The sequence below is a fragment of the Anser cygnoides genome, chromosome 1, assembly GCF_040182565.1.
Source record: "Anser cygnoides isolate HZ-2024a breed goose chromosome 1, Taihu_goose_T2T_genome, whole genome shotgun sequence".
NCBI classification, from domain to species: domain Eukaryota; kingdom Metazoa; phylum Chordata; class Aves; order Anseriformes; family Anatidae; genus Anser; species Anser cygnoides.
In genome coordinates this window covers 33,828,085-33,852,500 of record NC_089873.1, presented here as the reverse complement: position 1 = coordinate 33,852,500, position 24,416 = coordinate 33,828,085, and the positions used below count along the sequence as shown (strand labels likewise).

General features: G+C 39.4%; 1 protein-coding gene across 2 annotated transcripts in view; it reads right to left on the bottom strand.

The window, feature by feature from the left end:
- The window catches only part of ARID2 (AT-rich interaction domain 2), a 105,345-nt gene that overhangs the window by 2,620 nt on the left and 78,309 nt on the right, over positions 1 to 24,416 (bottom strand). The window contains exons 15-20 of one of the 2 annotated variants that reach the window (XM_048065822.2): positions 22,269 to 24,196; positions 11,476 to 11,624; positions 6,054 to 6,192; positions 5,874 to 5,959; positions 1,526 to 1,649; positions 1,349 to 1,440 (exon numbers count right to left, since the gene is read on the bottom strand). In XM_048065822.2, coding sequence (XP_047921779.2) covers positions 1,349 to 1,440; positions 1,526 to 1,649; positions 5,874 to 5,959; positions 6,054 to 6,192; positions 11,476 to 11,624; positions 22,269 to 24,196 — 2,518 coding nt within the window. Of the gene's footprint in view, positions 1 to 1,348; positions 1,441 to 1,525; positions 1,650 to 5,873; positions 5,960 to 6,053; positions 6,193 to 11,475; positions 11,625 to 21,356; positions 24,197 to 24,416 lie in introns of both variants that reach the window. The other variant, XM_013198991.3, reaches the window with a different exon arrangement.

Sequence of the window (24,416 nt, the reverse complement as noted above, 5' to 3'; positions counted from 1 at the left end):
CAGCAAAATTCATTCCATGTTTGATTTAATTAATGGAACCTTTTGTGTTTCTCTAACACTGGAAGATACATGAATATTCACAATTAATCTTTAGAAAAGTGCTACAAAAATACTTGATGAATATTACACATAAAGACCTAAGCTTTTAAAGTTTTCTTAAGCCTGTGACCACTGAGATCATAGACTAAGTCAGGTTATATGGAACCTCTGAAGTTATGTGGTCCCGCTCCTGCTCAAAGTAGGGCCAACTGCTGGATCACACTGCTCAAAATTATATCCAGCTGGGTTTTGAATATCTGAGAGGATAAGGATTGCACAGCCTCTTTGGGGAACTTGCTGCAATGTTCGACCACTCATGAATTTGTTTTTATTCACAATATCTAATTGGATTTTCCCTTGATGTGACTTCTGTCTGCTTCCCCTTAGCCTTTCACCATACTGCTGAAGAGGAGTTTGGCTTTGTCTTCACTCCCATTCAGACAGCTAAAGACAACAGGAGAGGTTCTACAACCAGTACCAGTACTAACCCTGACCCCCCCCCCCCCCAGTAGAACTAGGAAAATCCCCCTTCTTGACAGTTTTTTGAAGAAGAAACATAACAGATTCTCATTAGAAATAATTACTTCCCCTATTATGAAGCTGTGAAACAGTACAAAGCAAAAACAGGAAAACACTCAGCCTGTGAATTCTTGGAAAAATAAGAAGTGAAACACATGGTGATTACTGGCACAGTAAGTAACTACTCCTCCTGCATCACAAAGAACATTTCCTGCTTGGTACCACAAGTCAGTCTTATTCTGTTTACTTACTGAAGGATCTTCTACAAGTCAGAGAAAAGCTGACTGAGTCACTCATGAGCTTAATCTGACTTTGGAGGGAAAAGTAACAGAGAAGCACCGAACATGGAATGCAACTATGTGTCACTCCACAACACAATAAAAGCTTCACCTAAGATCATTCACCCCTTTCTCAAGTTGAGATACAAGTGGATGGTCAATGGGAAGTTCCTCACAGAAGAACTAATTTTCAGAGCCATGCAGTACTGCCTTCAGGAGGGAAAGGGACAGACCCACTGCAAAGACTTCTCTCATTTGCCTCCAAAAATTTAACCTGTCAAATTTACCAAATTTCCAAAGTCTGGATCACAAATCCTATCTTAGGTAAGACGATGCTGAGCAGTTGTGTGGGGAACTAAGCACTGAAGAACTGATAAAAAAACTGTACTGTCAATACACATACTGTTTTGTTTTGTTCTTTAAAGGCTACGTAAATACTACCTATTGTTTGGTTCCTAACAGAACAAAAGCAACACTGCCCACTAGTATTAGAAGAATTATATGATGCTTACCTGCGACCACATTCTGAATATTTACCAATATTTTTTAATATTAAGGCAGCTGTTAATCGGATGTGTTTAGTTATTGGTCCCTCTTTTTCATCCTACAAAAGGAAAGAAAAAAAATGTTAAAGATCCATAGTAGTAGGTAATAATTAATATCTAATACTTGAGTCACACAAGACTTACTGTGAAATCTCTGAAGACGAGGTTTCTTGATCCCCTCCTTAACGCCATTAGGGCAGCACTTGGATGATTCACAATGGCCTTCTGTGCTCTGGGAGCAGCAGGAGTACCCCCTACAGCTGGCGGCCTATGTTAGCAAAGAAAGAATTAATAAACTTTACACAACTTTCTGATAAACTAACAACTCTGAAAATGTATTTTGACTTTTTTTTTTAAAAATCTATTTGAACAGAGACAGAAAGATCCATTAATTTTTGGTGCTGATATGCAATTTGTCTTTTCTTTCCACAGTGAGAAACCTTACTGCAAAGCCATCAGAAGAATCATAAGCTTTATTTTGTGGGGGAAAAAAAAAACCTGACCATTCTTGAAGAAGTACTGCTCATCACCAATGACATCTGTGATGGTGAATAACAACATATTGTACTAACGACAGAGCTACTTTCCTGAAGTGTACCTACTTAAAGGAATGTTTTATTAGATAGAATATAACAGGAACAGTGATAATGGTTATACAAATGTCATCTGAGATCGGGGCAGGACTGTGCTAAAAATATAGCTGTTTAAAACTTGACATGGCTGGGACCATTAAACACTGAGACAATATAAAACACGTATTAGCTGTGCTTAGTAAGCAATGTAAGGTGACATGATCCAAGTTATGATCTAAGACATAATACATTAAATTGTTAAATCAGACCAAACACATGTAAAACCAGTTACTGCAGCTTTCAAACTGAGATTAAGAACTTACTCGGGGTATTTTATAAAGCTGGTACAAATAATAAAGATAGCGGAAGCAAATGCTCAGTTTTCAGTACGAACACTGAAGTCAAAATTCTTCCATGTGAAACGTTGAAATGAGCCATACAACTAGAGTTTAGAATGCGTAAGTGTGCAACTTAATGAGTAAGTCTTTAAGTGTCATAACATCATCAAGGGATGACTGCAGTATCACTTCCATATATTTAATAATATTTTAGTACCCTAGTAGAACTAGGGTACTAGAACCCCAAGTAGTACCCTGGTTAGAACATATCAACATATTAAAAACATACGGTAGTGCTTGCAAAGGTAGCATAAATCAAATGTAAATGTCTTTTTTTTTTTTTTTAAATTAAAGCCAGCCTGTAAGAATATTGGAATATTGAGGCACCTTCCAGCAAAGAGAAGTGAAAGTCTTTATGAAGGAAAAAGAAAAGGGCAGGGGATTGTTGATTAAGGAACCGTTGGGTAATGACATATGCTTATAGAAGACTCCAGCACAGTAATTATTGTTCTTCCTTTTTCATTTCTGGAACATTGCTGTTTTTCTTATATTGAGAAGAACACGGATTCATCACCTGAGGCTGTTCCAAATGTCTCTCTTCAACAGCTATCATAATAGGATCTAGAAAGTTGAAGTACTTTTGCCTTGATTCTAGAAATACTGAAAAGGGGCAATTGCAATGAATACAGATTGCCTTCTCTTTTTGATTTTGGAAAAAAAGGTCTATAAAAAGTTACTGAGATCTCAAGTGGACCGACTTGTGTCTCCTTGCACATATGCATCTCAAGAACATCTGGAGTTCTAAAATTTCTTAATTACATTATCAATTTAATATCAGAAATTAGTATCATATCATTCACTTTATGATTAAAGTTGCTCCATTCCCATGCTGCATGAAGAACATTTTTGATAGCTCACACTACCACCTATGCTTCAGTGTCAACAAGGGGAAAAAAAAAATAACAAAGATCCAGAGAGATTTAAATGCACAAAGCTAGTCAACATACTTAGTTGTTAGTGCTACCTGACCAGAAGGTAATACTCAGCTACCTCTGGAAACCAGAAGAGGAAGAGTTAATACAATACAACTTTAAAAGCAAAGAAATAGAGAATTAAGGTATACAACCAGCTCTGTAATGCAGCTTAACTTTGTATACCTGGTTCTAGCAAAAGCCATTATGTGCTTTTTTTTTCAAGTAGATATGGTATCACGATAGGCAGAAATGATAATTAAGAAAACACGCCCTTGTTAGTTACGGTGTCTGTTGAAAAATGTGTTCCACGGATTTTGCTCCCTGCACCAGTAACGCTCACTCTATCTGCACTCCTTAAGGTAGGTGCAGTTTTCCTACATGGTGAGGGATTAAGTGAAGAAAGTCAGCAGTTTTCACTGTGATGAGAAGATGTGTGCCTAGAAGTTGATGGCGGCACATGCTTCCTCTTGGCACCAGTTCTCAAAGTTGTTTCAGCTCCATACAAGAGTTTAGTCATATGGACTACCAGCAGTATACTGACATACTGAACAAGTTTCTAGGGCTCAGTGAGAAATAAATTAAGCCCAAGCCTTGCAAGTCAGCTTCAAGACATGGTAAACAGTTGACCATGTGAGCCAACTTGAGATGACCTTCTGGAGGAAGCTTAGAGTTTCGTTTGACAAGTCACTGATTCTGGAAAACAAATTATCAAGTCCCGTCTCCCTCACTTAGTCACACGTTCTTGTCAGTTGTGCAAAGTCGGCTCCATGGCTGCACTGGAAGATGATGTGGGATACATTTAAAAAAATAAATACGTGTTTTCCTGATGGTTGATTTCTTCTTTGGTAATAAAAGTGGAGTAAAGGAGACATGAGGGAAGAGTGTAGAAGAAATAGTCAAGGAACCTGTATGATTTCATGATGCAACTGAGTGGCGTTAACACTTACAGGTGTTAACACACATGGGTGCTGACAGAGAAAGGTCTCGTTCCTTTTGTTTGTTCCAATCCACCTCCTGCACTAATGTTCAACTGACTGCAAGGTAAGTGCATTCAACTAATCTAACAAACAGATTTTTTTAGTTCATCAATTGTTTTATTTTGATTTTTTAAAGCGCAATTGGTTTACCATGCAGTGAGACAAAAGCTAAAGCCAGTTCTCTGTAAACAGAGAGTGCACAGCCGCACGAAGGCACACGAGATGGTGGGGAGAATCAGAACCTCCTACGTGGAGTAGCGCGAAGCTCTTATTTCAACTCATATTCTGAAATGACATCGTTAGATCTTGTGATGCTGCAATATCAGCGATTTGGTGAGAACTGTTTGTGCATAAATTGCTACTTTCTGAATCTGACCTCATTAGGGAATTCTGCCTTACAAGAGGGCATGTATGAAAGCTTTTCTTTTTTTCCTCATACACGTACCTGTGCCAATCTTAAAGAACCCTGCAGGAACAGAGCTATTGGATGTGTTATGTGATGAAACTTTTCTGAAATGGCAGAGTTGAAACCACATCATACTAGTAGATTGTATCATCAGCCCTATGCTTCCCACTTACCAAGTATTTAAGACTATATTACCATCATGCTTCACTTTGTGGTTTTCAAAGGTCTGAATGCTGCTTAGTGTAATGAAACAAGGCACTATAATGCAACCATAAGTCTGTGCTGAGAAGTTTGGGGATTTGTTTATTTTATTTTTAAATACAAACTAAATTTCTCAGCTTTCATACTCAGTTTTCTCTCTCTGCTGCCTCCAGCAGCTTGGTAGCAATTTAACTACCTACATCACAATCTGCCTGTGATTACCAAGTAATCACAACTTAGGCTTGCAACAAAGTGAGTCCAGTTAGTTACTAACAAAGCCCTAGTCTTAATACACTTATACAAGTAACTGTACCCTGAATAACTCCAACAGTAACACAACCGTCCCCAAAATGCCATAGAAATGGTATTGCACTCTATAATATTTATTCCAGATGGCTGAAATAACTCTGGGAAAAAGGAGAGCCAAACCTGATTCCAGGTAACAGCACAAAATAAGAAGACCTAGAGGTCATGGTATTTATCTTGATTATCTTGTTTAAAAGGATGTTTATTGTAAGAGTACCTGGATCAAATTAGCCCAAATTTTGACCATAAAACTGGAAGGAACACAGCAAGTTACAAGACAGTTCAACTCAGCTGAATGAAAGAGCCCAATTGTACACAGCAAATTACTCTCCATTTGCACTACAAGCACCTTTCCGTTGCAATAAAAGTTATAAAATGCTGCCCAGTTGTGAAAAATCAGTAGAATATATTACGAATAACGTTCACCATGGAGTACTGACAAACATACCTTAAAGGACTACCTGCTCTTTTAATGGTAACTGTGACCGTATCTCCCACATCAGAATCTTTTCCCCCTTTTGCCTATTTTCTCTTAATGCAATGGACTTCAAATTTGATTACTGTTATGGACTTTATGTAGAGTTTCACCTGGTAAACCAAGTTATAAACACACAAATTCTTCCAATGATTTCTAATATTCTTATTAAACACACAAATTCTTCCAATGATTTCTAATATTCTTATTTTCTCTATTGCTAAGGAGGCTCAGGTCTCTTACTTATTGGAAGGCTTCTGATTTCCTGCTTGCCCAAGTTCATCTTGCTTTAATCCTGCAAGTAAAGCATCTCTGGAACAATGTTTATCCTGTTTGGGGAAAAAAGGAAGACAGAGAATGTGTGAAATTTTCCCATGAAATCCTTACTGTTTTCTGAAGTAGTATGTGAAAGAAAATCTGCACCTGTAAATGGGTAATGAAGGAAAACCTCTGCCGCTGGAAAGGTTCACATCCCTCCCATAAGCACTGCCCTGGGTAGACATCTTTTCCTCCATGTTCAGTTGCTGCATGATAGAAGACCTGTGATGGTGTTTGAAACCACCTACAAAAAGAGAGGAAAGGAAAATTTAAAGTTTTTTTTTTCAGTTAATGATAACGTGCAACTATCACAAATATAACCCATACTGGCTACACATTCTTGTTTTCTGAAAGAAAACATGAAGTGATAAATGAGAAGGTCTAAACATTTAAGTGGAAAAAGCATGTATATATATTAACAGTGAGCTACCAATAAATGGCAATATGATTTTGCTGAATCTAATTGAAATGTCATATTTTTTTTGTTTACTCAAAAAATTGCATCTTAATTGCAACAGGTAATTTCTCTGCAATACAACAAAATACGGTACAAAACTATAAATACTAAAAATGTTGGATTTCATGTATTATTTTTCCTGTTTTCCTTCTTTACTGGCAGTCATACTCAGACCTTATACAAACTTTAATTGGGAAAAATGGGATACAGACAATTCATCCTATTTGCTCTCAATATTTCATGCTTGACAAAACTGGTGGAGAATAAGGGATCGGTGTAAAATTAGTGCTTTTTAGCACCTGAATTTTAAATATCAAGAAAATGAACAGATGACATTTCCTGATACGCACAAAAGTTGGAAGATGTCACTTATATGACCCCTTTCAACATATTCAATTAAACCTCAATTTTTAAATGACTTTCCAAAATGTCAAACAAATCGCATTGCATCCCCACAGCCCCAAAGCATACAGCATTAGATACTTCAAAGTGCTTCTGCATCAATATAAGAGATGAAGTTGTCCTAAGCCTGGCCCTGTAATACTCAGGACTGTATACAATGTGGTTTTTTGATGTTCTATTTGGTGAAAGCCTGTTCGGCCTGATAAGGTTTTTCTTCCATGTCAAAGTGATAGAAAAGTTACAGCTCATTTTGAATGCCACCTCAACAGTTCCTAGATCTGTATTTTCAAATTGTCACGTGTTAAAATAACACATCCTTTGTTGTCTATTAGATGGTAATGTAGACTCACTGTATTTCGAAACATACCAAATGAAAACTGGGAATGACTAAGAGTTTTCTTTTTAGTCTAGATATATTTTTAAATATAACTCAAGCATCACAAATTACATCTTTTACTTCAAGAGACAAAAAAATGGCCAAAATAAAAGGAGTATTTGGCCACTTACAATTCATTTGAGTTCAGCTAACCCAGCTGATGACCACACGCTTAAGGCTTGGACAGAATAGGCCTGGTAACCCAGCTGCTGCCTTTTGGGAAGTCATTACCACCAGCAGCCTTCACACCTTTGCTGGATGGAGGCCACCACCGCAGCAGTCTTACTGAAGAGGAAACACCCCCACCTCAGCCACTCCAGTTCACACGCTAGCATTTCGGTTTCAATTAACACAAAAAGTATTTGTGGTAAGGTGTGGGACTGAACAGTGCCAAGAGGGAGATGACCCCGGCCAGAGACTTACAGGAAGCAGCCATGGGTGAAGCACCATCTTTAGCCTACAGCAGTGGTTTAGGGACAAGTTCAAGTCACCTCCTTCCACGTCCCACTGCTCAGCTCAATAGTGCCCATCGTGCAACACTTGGGATCGATACACGGGCCTAAGCATCCAGCTGCTGTTACCTGAACCTCAACGGCAGCGTCGAAGGGCTCGTTTCACCCAAAGACAAATCTTAGTTATAACCTGAATCCTACTGCAATAACCACCTGTAATTCAGCAATTACCTTCCACACTGCAATAAATACCGCTTTCTTAAAAAATAAAAATAAAAAAATTCATCTTTTCCATCCCAGCTCTTACTGAATGGAAGCTGGGAAGAAATACCTGCCTCACGATGTTGGTCCAAACAGAAAATACAATGAAAATACAGTGTTTTACATCTACATTTGCTCAACAGCGAAAGCTGATCTTTCAGAGAAAAGAGACATCTTTCCATAATAAAGGAGAAAGTCAGTACGTAAACTTAAGTCTAGCACTTTATGAATAATCTCTGGCACGGATGAAACAAATTTCCTGGCACACATGAAACCCCAAATGTAGTTTGAAACATTTTATTCAACATAGCTTTATTTTTCTTAAAGCCTTGCCATTTCAACAGAGTTTGTTTGTTCACTGTATAAGGCATTCAATGCTATACTTCAAACAGTGATCTAAAAAGATTCAGATTTACTACAACTTTGCAAGGAAAAACTACTTTTGGCAGTACAAGATTCTATTCAATAACTTGTGCAGAATAGTCAGAATCTATAATACTAGTTTGCAAAATTTAAAGTTTATTCAGAAAAGAAATATCTATTTATTCATGAGCCTTAAATCAACATTTCACTATAGTAATACAAAACCTTAAGTACTGAGAATATGGTCAGTTGAGCCTAAACTCTTAGTTTCCCACTTAATCTCTCCATCATTCTGTTCAGCTGCTGCACAGACCTAATAGCTGATCTGACAGGCAGTGGAGATTCGATAGTAATTCCAATTTATTTTTTAAATATAAAGCAATTTAATAGCTGACATCTCCTGCTTACTTGTGAAACAAAGTAACAGCTTTTAAATTAACCTGCTTACAATTAGCAGCACTTGCAGACAGCTGAACTTCAAAGAAAAACACCTACTTTCTGTGCCATCCTTAATGCAAAGCAGCGTGCTGACAACTTTCAGAGTTTTACTTCCACTTCAGATATTAAACCAGAACTCATCTGGGAGAGGCTGATCGTTACAAGTATTTGCATATAGTTGGGCCTGATCTCGTTGTGGTCTTCAGACACTACAAGTAATGAGGACCGTGTAATGTACATGTTATATACATCAAACTCTGTAGGGTGAAGTACCAGCCTCTTGGTATAATGCTTCCAAATTAAGTTCTAAAATAAAACAAAAGAAGCCAACAAAAACAGCCACACCTTCGGAATCCTGCTTATCCACATTTACTGTGACCGTCAATAAAATGTTTCTGAGGGCCTTCGCTGCCTCCTGCAATGCAGACTGGAAGGCACACTTAACGCTACTATATTGTGAGAATAAAACTAACAAACATGCTCACAGAAACAAGGGTAAATGGCCGTCAAATTAATCCACTGTCCTACCTTCCTGATTAACCATGAACACCACAAAAGAAACGCTGTTCTATCACAATGATAAACCTGCCTCCTTAATACCTAACGGCTAAGCAAACGTGAATGAAACCAAGTATCAGATGTAAAATTAACAAGGTAGTCTAATAACTCACTCAAAAGAAACTTCTTGTTTCCTGCTTAAACAACAATAGCAGCAGCGAAGATTGCAGCTGTTTTCAGCGTAGCTCTCAATAATAGGTGACAATTCCAGATTTTTATGCCTATTAGAAACAGGAAGCCTATGGGATACTTGATGCTGCTGATTTTTATCAAGCTGTTGAAAGAATATGGCATAAGCAATATGCATATGATGAAGATGCTAACTTAACTTTTTGATTCTTTCTTCACCACAAAGAATGCTGAGTGTAAGATTTGTCAAAACTGTTTTTAGGCTGGGGCTGAAATAAATATTTAAAAATCAGCAACAATGTAAGAAAAAGAGACTATATTGTAACAATGCACAATCTCTGAAGGCTTTGAAAGTAATGAAACAACTATGAACAAAAATCAGTATAGTAACTACAGCAGAAACTAAAGCAAAAGTACAGTGTCTGAAATAAAAGGCAGAGATTAACACATAAAATATTGGCCCTGTAGCCCTTGACTCCGGTCTCAGGAAAATTTACCAGAATAACAACTTAAGACAGACTTGCAAGAAGACTGATAATGTAAGGTAATCATAATTGTATTGGTCCTCCTCCTGCCCCAAGATTTGTCTGCACATATGTACATCATAGTTCACATGACATCAGCTTGTTCCACGGCTAGATGCCACTTTGATTCTACACAACTCATCCTACACGACTGAAGACATGGAATAAAGTTGGTGACTAACTTATGCTTCAAAACTGTAATTCAACAAACTCTCCAAGATGATATAAACTGCCAAGATTTCTGTTAGGAAATACTCCCAGATTTTCACTTCTACCCCAGTATATCCACTCTTCTACCAACAAAGGTATTTATGCATCTATTGTGAAGCTAGTGGAACATGGATCTACAGCTGTACTTATTCTATAGCCTTACATGCATTTCTTATGCAGAGAAGCGTTACCTACCAAAGACACAAAAATCACTTCTAAGGTGAAATTAGGGCAAGGATTTAAAAAGCCACAGTAGATATCTATAGTACCAGCCAGAATCCTACCTAAAATCCATAGATCTTGGCATTGACTTAATGGTCTTTGAATTGTTTGTAACGAATGAAAGAAACAGAACCTACAACTTAAGGGGTCTACAAATTAACTGTCCTTCAGTATTCCTCCTTTAAGTTCTGTTCAAATGCCTCATTTTCACCATCAGTTCCAACAAACTTTTCTGTCTTTCATTCCTACTTTCTGAACATCTATACACCAGCTTTCTGCCAAATCAGCTCATCTTTATGTTCCCTTTGTCTTGTCCTACAACTACAAAGCGTCTCATCCTTTTTCATGCCCATTCTAAACTTACCTAATTTCTGTCACTGTTTTCAAAGTGGCTATTTGACAACTGCCTTTGTTTCAGAAGTCTGTATCCTTCACTGAGAACTTTTCACATTCACAAACCAACGTTATTTTAAAAATCAGTATCCAAAGTCTGCTAGCTCACCCCTCTTTTTTTTTTTCTAAATAAAAATCTTTTTTTTTTTAATGTACAAAAACAACAAATCAAGCAAGTCCAATCATTGCTGTCCAGTCCTATGGCTAAGTGCCTTTTTACTTCCTTGTGTGACAAGGAGTCCTGTGGCACACAAATGGTACTATAATAACGAAAATTAGTCATAATCTAAACAAGACTTTGACCAGGACAAAGAATTGCAACACCCTGCTCTTGCAAAACTGGAAACACAGGAAATACATTACAGGATGGATACATAAAAAAAAGTCTAGATATTATTTGTAACTGGAGCACAGTCACTATTTTTCTATTTGCAATGCAGAGAACAAGCATCAGAGCTAGGATTATTTTTTCTTGCGCAACTACATGAAAGTATTTTATTTATTACTGAAGAATCAATATATTAAAAGAAAGCCACCAAATATGTTTTATGTTCTGAAGTATAATTGAGAGCAGCTAAATGACTTGCACTCTTCCATCTCCTCAACGTTTTTCACTTTTTCTTTTCCCTATTAACCAGGTATAAGGTACCTTAAGGAAACAGAATGGATAGAACTTGTCATATAACTTTACAAGCACCAGCTACTTGTTAGTGGAAGCTAGTTAAATAAAAGAGCCACTTACTTTTTACAAGATTGCCACAGACACATGAAGTTCTGTCCAGGTTTCTTCATTTGCTCTGCATGCTGACTTGCTGCAGTGTATGAAGGTGGCTGCAAATTGATCTGCTGGCCTTGTACTTGCACTGTTGGTATTGACGTCGCAGGTGTGCTCTGCAGAAAGGGTTAAAACACAGTTTTAAACAGGGCATATAACAAGACGCGACATACACTTTACTGTTTGCTCAAAGATCTTTTGTTTTATGCTTCAGTCATCCAACAAATTTTCAGATTTTAACAGTTTAATTTCTAAATAAGCATTAACAGACATAATAAAGAGGGATAGATACAGCTTTTACACTTTTCACAACTTTTACTTTATTATTATTATTTATGCAGAAGTTTCTAGCATTCAAACTCCTACATCTTATGCCCAAATTCAAATACAGAATTATGAATGCAAAGGTATTTCTCAAGGGCACCAGTGGAACAAAGGTTCTCATTATTTTGCAAACATTCTATTTAGTCTTAAAGAAAAACTGCAAACACAAGGGGTTATAGTATCATCAGCGTAGGGATTACTTTGCTTTCCCATTTAACGTAGGAGAAAATATTGCTAAAAAGTAAGATGAGCACTGATAATCTAAAACTTCTCTTTGATGAAATGGTTTCACACGCCGCAGCTGTGGAATTCTTGAAGCATCTCATTAGCACATATCCGTCTGTGTTACACAGTACGTAACAAAAGGTAAACTGAACAATGCTGAAAAAACACTATCAAAGACCAGTTGGCTCAAACAATGACACTTTTTTCTCTACAAAACTTTGCAAATGATATAATTATTTAAGCTCTTGTAAAACCGCACATCCCTTTATATAACACACCAGAACATCTAAACATGCTGTGCTACTTGTGTACAGTGAAATACAAACAGCTAAAATAGATATTTCCCCTTGATCTCTCACAACTTTACAAGAATCTTATTCTAACATTGAATAAAAAATATCTTACGTCAACTACAAAGTTCAAAAAAAATGTTTTTTTTTCCCTTCCCCCTCCCCTCTGAGTAATAAAAATACCGAATGCTGATTGCCCCACTTTGGAACGCTGTTTACTTTATACTGATTCTCTTCTTCCTCTTTTCCTAGAAATCTCTGGCTGGCCAGGCATTTATAAGAAGGATGACAGAAAAAATATTAAGCTTTTGAATACTATCCGGCAAAGAAGTTGTTTTAATTCCCTACTGACAGGGAAAGAACGCATCACTGTTTCAGAGCCCAAATAAAACCACTTTTAAATCCACATTCAGGTGGTGCACACAACACCTTGTTGACATCGTTACAGCTCTGTTACTGAACAGCTTCAGATTTTAACTGCAAAGAAACAGGTAAGCGCAATTTCTGACATGTCATTTGCATATTGCTCTGAAGTTTTCTTGCTGCTGCTCTCCTTTTGGCAGCGCAGAAAACTCTCTCCCAAGGTAATGAAGGACCATACAACGCTAGCTAATAACATGGCCAAAAAGACAGCAAAAGAAGTGTTATCAAAACCAAAATACCCCCACGTCTAAGCACAAATCCTGACAAAAACGACGCAAAAACTCAGCAAAACTACAGACCACAGCATGACTATTACAGGATGCCTGTTGCTGGTGTATGAGAAAAGTTGTAAGAAGGGACTTGAGCCCATTAGTCATAAATACAAATTGTTTTGGACTCTGCAATTATTTTCCCTTAAAGATCTCTAAGCCCTTTAACAGATTGGGTAACGAATTTTCACAATGTCTTTTTTAACACAGGTACACACAAGCACACACCCTTTCAGGATCCACCTCCCTTTAACGAGGTGTTTTTAAAGTGAAGCTGAAAGTAAAATCCTCGAGAGTCAGCAGTACGGCTCGTTTTGCAATCTCCACTTAGCATCCTTCTGTCAGTACATAATGATGGTCTTTGTGCAACTTTTTATCCCCACAGAACTTGTGTCTCATTTAATGTGCTGAAGAGAGTGAGATTACTGAATTAATTCAGGATTTCATTTAATTCACATCCTTCAATGTGTGGTTCATGTATTATTTACTCCATTCTACGCAAACCCTGCAATTAATCCGGAATTATGAATTTTCTCAAGGGTTTTCCTGGCAAGCTCTCCTAGTGGTATTCTAAGGTCTTAAACAATTTTTAATGAGACGGTATTATTTTAAATAAGGAGAACTGAGATATTAGATACAAAACGTTAAATGCTGAAAATGAAAGAACTCAGAAAGGGAAACGATTTTCAGGACAAAAAGTTAAAATCAATTCCCTCCCTCCAATTCCTTCCCACTATAGACTCCCATGAGGAAAAAAAAAATACAAAGCTAGTAGACTGAAAAGAAACATATAAGATAATTGTTGTTTAGTGTTCTCCTATTACTGTTGCACTTTGGAGTAGGGTAGCTTTGTTCCAACTTGTAGCATTAGCTGGTTACAACGCCCATGCGTTGGTAATCAAATGTATTGCCCGTCCATCATTAGGGCTGATTACATTGTATATATCAACAGAAGAAGGGAGGTCGCATTTGTTTTCCTAGGTCTTCTTTTAGAAATAAAAGTTCTGTGTTTGAACATCTTAAACCTTTCCTTTCTTCATTCCAGAGGTCAGAAATACTGATCGTTTTTGTTTCCTTTTTTCATGTGTTGATTTAAATAATGCATGGTACGCCGGAAATCACTGACATCAGGTGGGAACTCCTTTATTTCAGAATGTACCTAGAAATACTTGCTACATGCTACCTCCTTTACGGTACCGATACGTAACGACCACGTAAGCGTTGTTCTGTATGTTAAAGAATTACGTATAGCATTTCACCTCCTCTTATAAATTATTTCTCAGGGAAGTACCACTGAAAGAAGTTTCCTCGTGTCATCAGATATTTCACAAGATTTCCTCCACTAGCAACAACATTTAATAATTCCAGGTTCCCTCAGAAATTTGCTGCCCAGTACTCCAGCACACCTGACAGTTTTACAGCATCTTTTTATACTCAGGCTAGCTCTCTCCATGATCACGATTTGCAGTTGACACCACTTAGCACTTTTGCAAATCAATCCTCACTGGACCCCAGGACTGCACAGTACCTCTAGCATCAGCATCCTAGCTCTTGCTTCAAATACATAACCAAGTCATAAAACCACTTTCGCAGATCACTGAATGCCGTTTTAAGGACTTGTGAGTCCTTATACAGGATATAAGCACACAACTTTTCGAGAAACTAAATCCTAACTAAAGCAGAGCAGCTAAATATACAGTATTTGTATTACGTATACACATATATAAGGAACTAATCTATGTTTAGGGAGTTCCCAACTCAAACGATCTAAGCTACTCCAGCAAGTTTGCCCTAAATTACCATTAGTTCCACACAAACTGACCTCCTGGTAATCGTGTTCGCCATGTTTCTGGGAGCCCTAGAACACAACAAGTTGTGTTAAAGCAGCTAAGACACTGCACAAAGAAATATGAAGCAACTTTCTAAAGAGATACAGAAATACCATTCTGTGACAAACTGATTCCTTCTTTAATTGCACTTTGAGAGCAACCCCTAAGACAGCATGTTCTGAACTCCTCCATGCACTTTATGGGAGCATTTCTGTATTCCTTGTTGTTGATTACTAGGGTCTTTGCAGCAAGATCTCAACTCAAGGCAGGTTTTTCAGCCTGCAGTGCAGATGTATAAGACGCAAAAGTTTGAGTGTTAATGATTAAAGTTAGGATTTTTGTAACTTCAGGATCCACTGTGGAAAAAATGGGTTATGCAGATTGCTGGCCATCAGTGGTTTCTCTCAGAAGAAGAACTTGCCTGACTATATACTAAAGAAAGCAGAGAAAACAGCTGCAGTCACTGTTTGATTACTCATGGGCTCTTCACCTGCACTACCAATGAAGGACATCTCAAACACAGCACCAGCCGTGACCTGCATTAGCTTGGGTTCGGTGCTGGGTACAGGCAGTTCTCTGCTTTACAGGCCAGTTCTGCTCTCACGAGTGGAGGCTGCCCCACGCTCAGCTTGGCTTGACGTGGCTGGAACCAGACAGGCCCTTCTAGCACCATGTCCCTAGTACCAGAAGCGTGCTTTGATTCAGAGCAGAAGGCAAGGTCCCATGTGGAGACGTGGCAAGTGTTGAACCACGGCTAGCAAGCCTAGCTGAACTGGAGCTGCCCTAGTGAGAACCATCAGGGGCCCTGCAGTGCACTTCCCATCACGGCAGGTTCTGGCTCAGGCACAGGTCCTGCCCAGAAAGCAGCTTTCTTCATTGTCCAGCTGCTGCGATTCCTATATGACAGAGAGCTATATACATGAAGAATTCTTTGAAATTTCTACTTCCACGTAAAAAGTGGAGAAAAATATTGAGCTTATTTTTTTTCTAGTTACCTTAACTTTATCTTTAATTAATCGTAATTTTACCTTTACTTTGCCAGCTACCTTTAACTACAGTCATTTATTCAGGATAAAAATGTCACTTCTGAATTGACCACAGAAAGGCCAGAAACGAGGTACTGGCCTCAACAAGAACCTGGCACAGATGATTAAACACAGAGGAGGATGTTTTAAAGAACAGTTTTTTTCATTTTGCTCCCTGGGCCAATGGGAACAAGAATATATTGCAATGGAGATAAACACGATGGTAGCCAACACTAACAATGCTGGCTACATTATTCTTCAAGCACATTCCTTGAATTATGTCACTGATACTGACTCGAGAGACAGCTGTTTGGTCACTCCCCCAGTACATTTTGAAGAACATCTTTTGACAGCAGTCTTTAAAGAATTACAATTTATGCAAAGTAAAAAAATACATTATTTTTAGAGTCTACACTTAAGACTGGCTGTTAAAATTTTGCTTAAAACTGACTACCATATTGTATTGCAACACTTCAAACTACTAATTTTTTTAGTATATATTTTACTACCTACCCTACACATTGCTATTATAGATAAACTTTAAAACAACACAGAGGGTCCTCTTAAAATTCTGCTCTCAGGTATCTTTCTGCATTGAAATGGCTGAACTGTATCTGGGCTGCATCAAAAGCAGCATGGCCAGCAGGGTGAGCGAGGGGATTCTCCCCCTCTGCTCTGCTCTCATGAGACTCCACCTGGACTGCTGTGTTCAGCTCCGGGGCCTCGAGCAGAAGAAGGACACAGACCTGTTAGATTGAGTCCAGAGGAGGGCCAAGAGGGTGCTCAGAGGGCTGGAGCACCTCTCCTATGAAGACAGGCTGAGGGAGCTGGGGTTGTTCAGCCTGGAGAAGAGAAGACTCCGGGGAGACCTTACAGCGGCCTTTCAGCACCTAAAGGGGGTCTGCAGGAAAGGTGAGGAGGAACTTTTTACAAGGGCATGTAGTGATCAGACCAGGGGTAACAGCTTTAAACTAAAAGAGGGTAGATTTAGGTTAAGTATTAGGAAGAAATTCTTTACTGTGAGGGCAGTGAGGCCCTGGCACAGGCTGCCCAGAGAAGCTGTGGATGCCCCATCCCTGGAGGTGTTCAAGGCCAGGTGCTCCCTGGGTGCTAGGAGCAACAAACCCCACGGTCTGGGGCCAGAAATAGCCCGCACCTCCATTTCGCAGAACCAACAGTGCCGTTCTCTTTATGGATTCACGGATAACTATTTAGCATGACGTCTTCCCTATCTGAAGGCGTACTGCGCCTCCAGCAGGAGCGCGCGCTGTGTGCCAGTGTGATGGGGCCCTGTTGACATGCAGAGCTGTACACAGTTTAAAAGCATTAGGCTTTTCTTCACCCATCACCTGTATGTGCAAACCCATATGTAAAAAAGTTTATATTAACATTAAATGGTTAATTATTATGTACCATGGAACTTACAGTTAAGTATTACTGAAATTTTCATGTTTAGCTTCCTCCAGAGAATGGAATATATTAAAAGGCAACACATAAGCTGAAGACGAACATAGCAGGACTTGAGCATGAGGTCGGGGTCAGGTGGCTGGGAAGGCACTAAAGCAAACGTTCTTTTCTTGTTGTTCAACTGCTAAGGTTTACGTCTGCTTGCAACAGCGTGCTTCACAAGCACAGAGCAATGAAAGCGCAGAGATTCTGTATTTCAGTACTTCCAGCTGAGAAACTCATTTGCTCTGTGACTAGGAATGAATTACACCTCCTGGGGCTACACACCTGCTTTCTGGTGCATGGTAATTCTCAGCTTCCCAATCAACGGAGAGCAGGAGCTAATAGTTAAGGCAACGCTTATGCGGTTTTTGCCACCTAAATTTCCACACAAGCATGTTTCAAGTGGGCGGCCGTAAGAGAAACAGGAATGCTTTGTTTACGAGGGGATGACAGTGATGAGCAGGGAAGTGATTACTTTAAAAGCCAGATCAGGCAATTCACATCTGATTTGCTCACTTGTAGGAACCTGGCATAATATCAGGGCGCTTCTTCAAAACACAAACCCACTGGGGTAAACCAACGTGGTTATGTTCAACAGATGTTTCGGAGGAGTTTGAAGAAGTGTAAGGAAAAAATGGAAAAGGAAAAGTAAGTACACAGGTAGGTAATTACTCATTTCTTTTTCCTTTTCATCCACCACACCAGCACAATGCCTCAGGAAAGTCATAATCCAGGAACGAACCAGAAACAGAGAAATGAAAGAAAGCTAAGAAAGTAAAGTGCCAGCTCTGTCTCCTTGCAAGGCCACGTTTCAGGGGCTTACAAAATACAGACGGAGATATATGAAAAAAAAAAAATCCAACACTGTGCATCATATGTTCCTTTTCTGACATAACTCATATACCCATAGCTCGATTTGTGTATAAAAATACAAAAAAAGTCAGTATATATGTAGTTATTTTTCAGCAAGTCCTGCTGACATGTACAGTTAACACTGAACCGTCACAGACTACACCCAGAAGACACCTGTATTTGTCTAACTGCATTTAGAGAGCACCACACGGGCTGTCTCATAAACATGAAGTTTGTAATTTTCATTATTGTTGCAGGCCATTTTTCCTCCTCAGGCATACAGTAGCAGCCCATTTCATAGTACCATTCACATCATGAAACCAACCTTAAATTTTATGTTCCCTGAAGAATTATTTCACTTTTTTTCTTGCCTTCTCTTTGCTGTTCCCCCTCCTCCCCTTTGTTTGCCTTTCCTTATCTTTGGTTCAAGCATCTTCCCTTTCTCCCCTCTGCAGTTCATGACAACTTATCCTGCAACAGCTGCATAAGCAACACTCCTCCTCCCTCTGCTGTCTTCTGCATCTCCTTTTCCAGCCTTCCTGCAAATTTTATTACAAATTTTCTTCCTCAATTCCTTTCTCACTTCTCTGAAATACTTACTCTAGTTTAAAATAAAATTTCAAGATGACAGACAAGCAGGAAATCACATAATAACAGATTCAGCAGTTATGTAATTTTGCTATAGTTAATATCCCTTTATTTCCTGTCCCTCATCATTTTTCTTCCATGGGTTGTATTTATACTAAACTTCATGCTGTTTGCAGAAAGAAGCATCTTCCCTTATTTCTTCTGCAAGAGAGAAAGTATAGGCTAGGTACTCTAGAGAGGATAAAACAATGCAGACGTTCGAGTGAAACAAGCGCCCCTTAGCTGCTGCCTTTCAACAAGTCAGAGACAAGGAAGCTGCTTATCATACAAGAAAGGCTCTCAAAATGGGAGGGAGAAACTAATTTCACATGACTGTACAGTACCTACACCCAACAGTCACTAGTAAAACCCACCCTGAGTTAGCAAGAATTAGGCTACATACTATTTCTGGGTGTCTCAAACCTACTCCTAAAAGCAGACTTAATATTGGAAATACTTCAACGTCTGCTTTTCCAGCAAAACAATGGCTGTTTTGCAGCAGCTAGACACCTTTGGAAAAAAAGAGTTAGCCAGGTACTGCTTCTAGGCCAACACACACATTTTAAAGGAAGTGTTTTTTCATCATTTTGAAGAAAGCAAGGGCATCCTCCAGACAGAAGAATAAGCTAAATTCCATGGAAACAGACATTAAGCTAGGATTTGGATCTGCAGATTTGCACTGAATTGCAGACCAAGCTGGCAGCACATCTATTTGTATGGGTAATGGAAAAGATGTAAACACGGAGAAAGTATTAATGACAGTGTACGAAAAAAAAGTACAGGGTATCTTCCCTATCCTTTAAGAAACTTTCAGCATGGAAAATAATTTTTTTTTCTCCTCTGTTTTCATAACAGAACAGGTAATCTCATACAAAGGAAATCATTAGCTGTATTACCCCCCTCTTCTCCTCAAAAACTGGGAAGTCAAATAGCTCAGTAGCTATTTGAGAACCAGCTGCAAATTCTTGAGAGCCACATGTCCAGGGAATAAATAACCACAGGTAACAGCTATTCCATTCCAAAGACATAGCCATATCATTTTCTATTCCAGACAAACCCTTAGCAAAGCCATTACAGAAATTCAAACTGTGTAATAGCTGAAGACATTCACTGTAAAAAAAAACAAGGCATAGCTAATACGTCCACGCTGCAGAAAATCTGCCATTTATCTAGTGTATTCTCCCTGTGCTACCGACAGACACTTTCCTTTTGGTCTAATCATTTCTAGCAAGAACAAAGATAAATAATGCATCATAAAAATACAGATCTCTCTCTGATAAATTCACATGTAAACACCGAGGTTTTAAAGATGTTTTTAAAAACACAGCTCTGCGTAATATGTTTAAAAGAAAAAAGGAACAAAAACTTGTTAACTGTTAGTCCTGATTTCTGACAATTAGATGACAGAAACTTGAAAGAGTTTTCCTTCCACAGAAACCTAGCTTGACACAGAAAAGAAGTAGCACTAGCCATCACTTGTTGAATCTGAGCTCTAGCTCTGTTTAAGTCTAGAAGGCCTATACTCCGTATGCCTTCAAAAACAACAAACCCAAACCAACTGAACAAAAAAGGAAAATAAATGAAAGAAGAGTTGTGCCTCAAGGTCAAAAAGCACTAACATACACTCAAAATTTCCTCTCTGTACAGTCTGGCAGAATTAGGTGACTGTCATACCTCATATTCCATTCTTTTTGCTCTTATTCAGGTTAGGAAGGGTTTTTTTTGGATAGGGACTTTATGTCCATGTACAAAGCCAAAATAAAATCTTGAGACTGGAATAGTCTCAAACATGATTATTTGCAGTAATACTCATGAAAATGATGGACAAAACTCATTTCTAGTACAGTCTTAGGAAGAAACTACTTTAAAATGTTGTGGTTTTTTGTTTGTTTGTTTTTAAAGTTACAGTCAAAAATGGCCCTCTCCAAAGTTTTTCAAACAGAATAAAAAAGCCAAGGAATACTTGCATCAATAAAATGAACATTACAAGTATTTTGTAATAAACAAATACATATTTTGACACATTTACAAAACAATACTTTCTCCTGACTGTAATGAACTTCTGAAGAAAGCCTTTCAAGATCACCTTTAAACAGAAGTTTAAATGCTCATTTTGGCAGGCCAGATTCAGCTGCAGTGGTTAACTACCTTGCAAAACACATCTTCGCTCCCCCATAAGCAGTAAGGACCAAGAATAAAATGCAGAACAATACTGACATTTTTACAAGACTGTACAACAACTCATTTTTGTTTTCAGAACAGTAAATCCTTTAAGGAAGAAATCAGTGAACAGAAGTTCTTTCCTCACTGCGTGTTATGAAGCTACAGGCTATTTGAAATACCACTACTGTCAATGACATCAACAAAGTATGCGAACTATTAGGACTTTAGTCTGTGCAAGAACGCAAACCATCATTTTCCAAATATTTTAAATACTATGCAACAGATACCGAGTTTACATTTTGAGACATATCATTTCACAGTCTTATTCAGAATCAGAGTTGGAATAAACGTAAAAAGTACGCTGCAACATACCTGTGTGACCATGCTTTGTATATACGTGGTTGGATGCTGCTGCTTTTGTTGAACAGCACTTTCTATTGCTACTTTCGCTACAGTGCTTGGATCCGCTCCAGCTGGCACAGCAACCATAGTGGCACTGCAACCAGCATTGTTGGGGTCACTGATTGTAACAATTCTAACTCCTACTTTATTTGGAATTCCTGGAACAGTTTCCCTGTCATTATCCTCTGCTGGCCTCTTTACAGTTTTGCATTCTGCTGTGCCATTAGTAGACCGAACTTCGGATGACAGGGTAGACTGGGACACTCTAGGTCCTGAGTGTGGAACTGCTATGATTTGATGCCCCTGTATAACAGAGGCTGTAGATTGTGGTGAGACAACTACACTTGGGCGTTGCTGAGGCACATCTGAATTCAAACTTGAAGCTAGAGGTCCATTAGGTAAATCAGTGTTGGTACCACTAAGTTGCTGGGTTAACAGTTTTGCAGCCTCCTGTGTACCGCTTACAACAGGTGAACTACTCAAAGTTAATACAGGCCCATTAGAAATTCTCTCCCCTTGATCACCTTTGGCAGTATCTTGCTGCGTGGCATCCAAATTCCCTTGTTGTTCCACTGAAGATATCTCACCATTTCCTACATGATTGGAAGTTTTGTGATTTGGAATGTTTTTGCTCAAATGAGAACCATCTCCTTTATCAAAATCACAGATTCCATTAACTAGGGGCTTCTTCAAATCACTTTTAATTTCCTGCGTGTCCATTTGTTCAAAGTTCTGCTTTCCAGGAGCTCCGTTCTCACCCATTTCTAATGACGGCCCATTACTGACTTGTGAGCACTGATTGGCCTCATTCTGAGTTTTCCCTGAGTTAGAAGGAGGTAGACTGGAGTCACTATACTTTCTCCCATTTAAAAGACTTCCCACCTGCATTTCATTTTCTTTTGCATCCCCATTGCTGGTGTTTGCAGCTCCTCTTCGGCAGGAAGGATTCTCCATAACTTCAATTTTACGTTCGTGAATGTGTAAACCTGTTGCTTCCTTTGCTTCTTCCTCCTTTTGGCAAATTATTTTATCACCTTTGAACGGGGGAGCAGCAGTACACGGTGATTGTCCAGCTGAAGGTGCTTGAGTAGCTGGAAGCGTTTGCACCTGGAGCCCAACTCCTGTCTGCGTTCCACTCACTGCAATGCCTGCTGGAGCGATGATTTGAGTTGCGTTTCCCTGACTCACAGTTGCAGTAGCAAAACTCGTATTTGGCACAACTGTTATCGTAACCTGGTTGCCAGTAGTCCCTTGGAAAATCGTTGCTGGGCTGTTGGAGATCAACTGACCTGGCAATATCTGTAAATTAGAAATGGGTACTGTTTGCACTGCCCCTTGGGGCGGGATTGCACCCTGGACCAGCTGAACATTTTGTTGTCCAACTAGCAGCTGCTGAGCTGAAGACTGTCCTTGAACTCCGTAACCCGGTGCTTGGTTATTGGCCATCTGATAAACCACCTGAGGGCTAGGAGCTCTTGCATTGTTAGGTGGAGGAATCTGCGGAGCTGGGAGTATAAGCTTCCCCCCTGGAGTGGAGGGGCCTCTTTTCGGAAGAAGCAGTTGTTTAATCAGACTAGATTCACCAGAGTTAGGCTGGCCAACTCCTGCGTTAGCTTGTTGGGACTGAACTTGCATTTGTATCGGTTGTTGTACCTGTTGCTGTGACGATGCTGGTGAGTGTTGCTGCTGCTGCTGCCTCTTTACAGAAAGCATCTGGCTGACGGTAGGAGGGGGTCCTTGTGACTGAGAAGTGGTACATGAAGATGACATAACTGTGGGGACTTGATTATTTGTAACCGGACCTGGGGATGGTGAAGAAGATGGAGTAATGCTTGGCTGTCCAGTCAACTGGACAGTTTGACCAGCAGGAATGGAAGCTGGATTAGCAAGCACTATTTGGTGAATGGCTGGTGCGTACGTTTGACCTTGCTGAGCTGGCTGGCTTACAATCACTACGCTTTGCTGGGACGGTGGTGGCTGCGGCTGCTGCTGCGACTGCATCGGCTGCTGTACGTTAGGCGGACCTTGCTGGGATGGCTTTGGTGCGATGTTCTGAAAGCCCACCCTAGAGGTGGGTGGGTTCTGGACGCCTGCAATTGTGACCACCTGCCCAGCTGCTACTTGGAAATTCTGAACGGTGGTGGCAGAAACAATGTTAGAAGCAGAGGTGGTGACGTACTGCTGTGGTGCTATGATGACTGTGTCCTGTTGCTGGTTACCAGTAGAAGACTGCTGAGATGACGTCTGCCCGGGTTGCGATGATGTGGTGATTAGCTGTTGACCCTGTGAAACTGCTGAACTGCATGCTGGTATGTTTTGTACTCTGCCAAATATATGACCCTGAGGTACAGCTTGTTGAATTACTGTAACAGGAGTGCCTGAAGGTATCTGTCCTGGTACCACTGCGTGCAGCGGAGACTGTTGTTGAATTACAGGTTGGTGGTGAAGCAACGTCTGAGAACCAACAACAGCAACAGACGGCTGTGGTCCTGTACTGCTGTGATTTTGATTAGAAGCTTGCGCTCCTCCTACAGCAATAGTAACAGGAACCCCAGACTGGGGGACAGAGCTCTGTATTACTGTGGCCTTCACTACTTCACAGGGTATTGGACCTTTATTCTGTATAACAGTCATTGTAGCATTTTGCTGCTGTGCATGAACAGGGTTTTGTGGAATTCTAGAAACAGTCTGTGCCACAGTATGAACACCTTGAATTGGAAAAGACATCTGTGTTGCTGTCAAAGTTGAAGACTGGTTAATAGGGGTCCTCTGATAATGATTTCCTACGCTTTGTGGCCCATGTGGGATTCCTATTGAAATAAACAAGGTGAAAGTTTGAAAGCAAAAATTAGTTCAAAACACGAACATAAGGAATTTGTAAAACCCCAAGGCCTGAATTTATAATTCTATATAAAGCCATATTGTATCTGAATTAATGATGCAGCAACAATGGTTTGTCTGCTGACAAGCTTATGGGTCACATGCCAAATATTAGATAGCATGCAAATACGTACAGTAATACCATTCAGA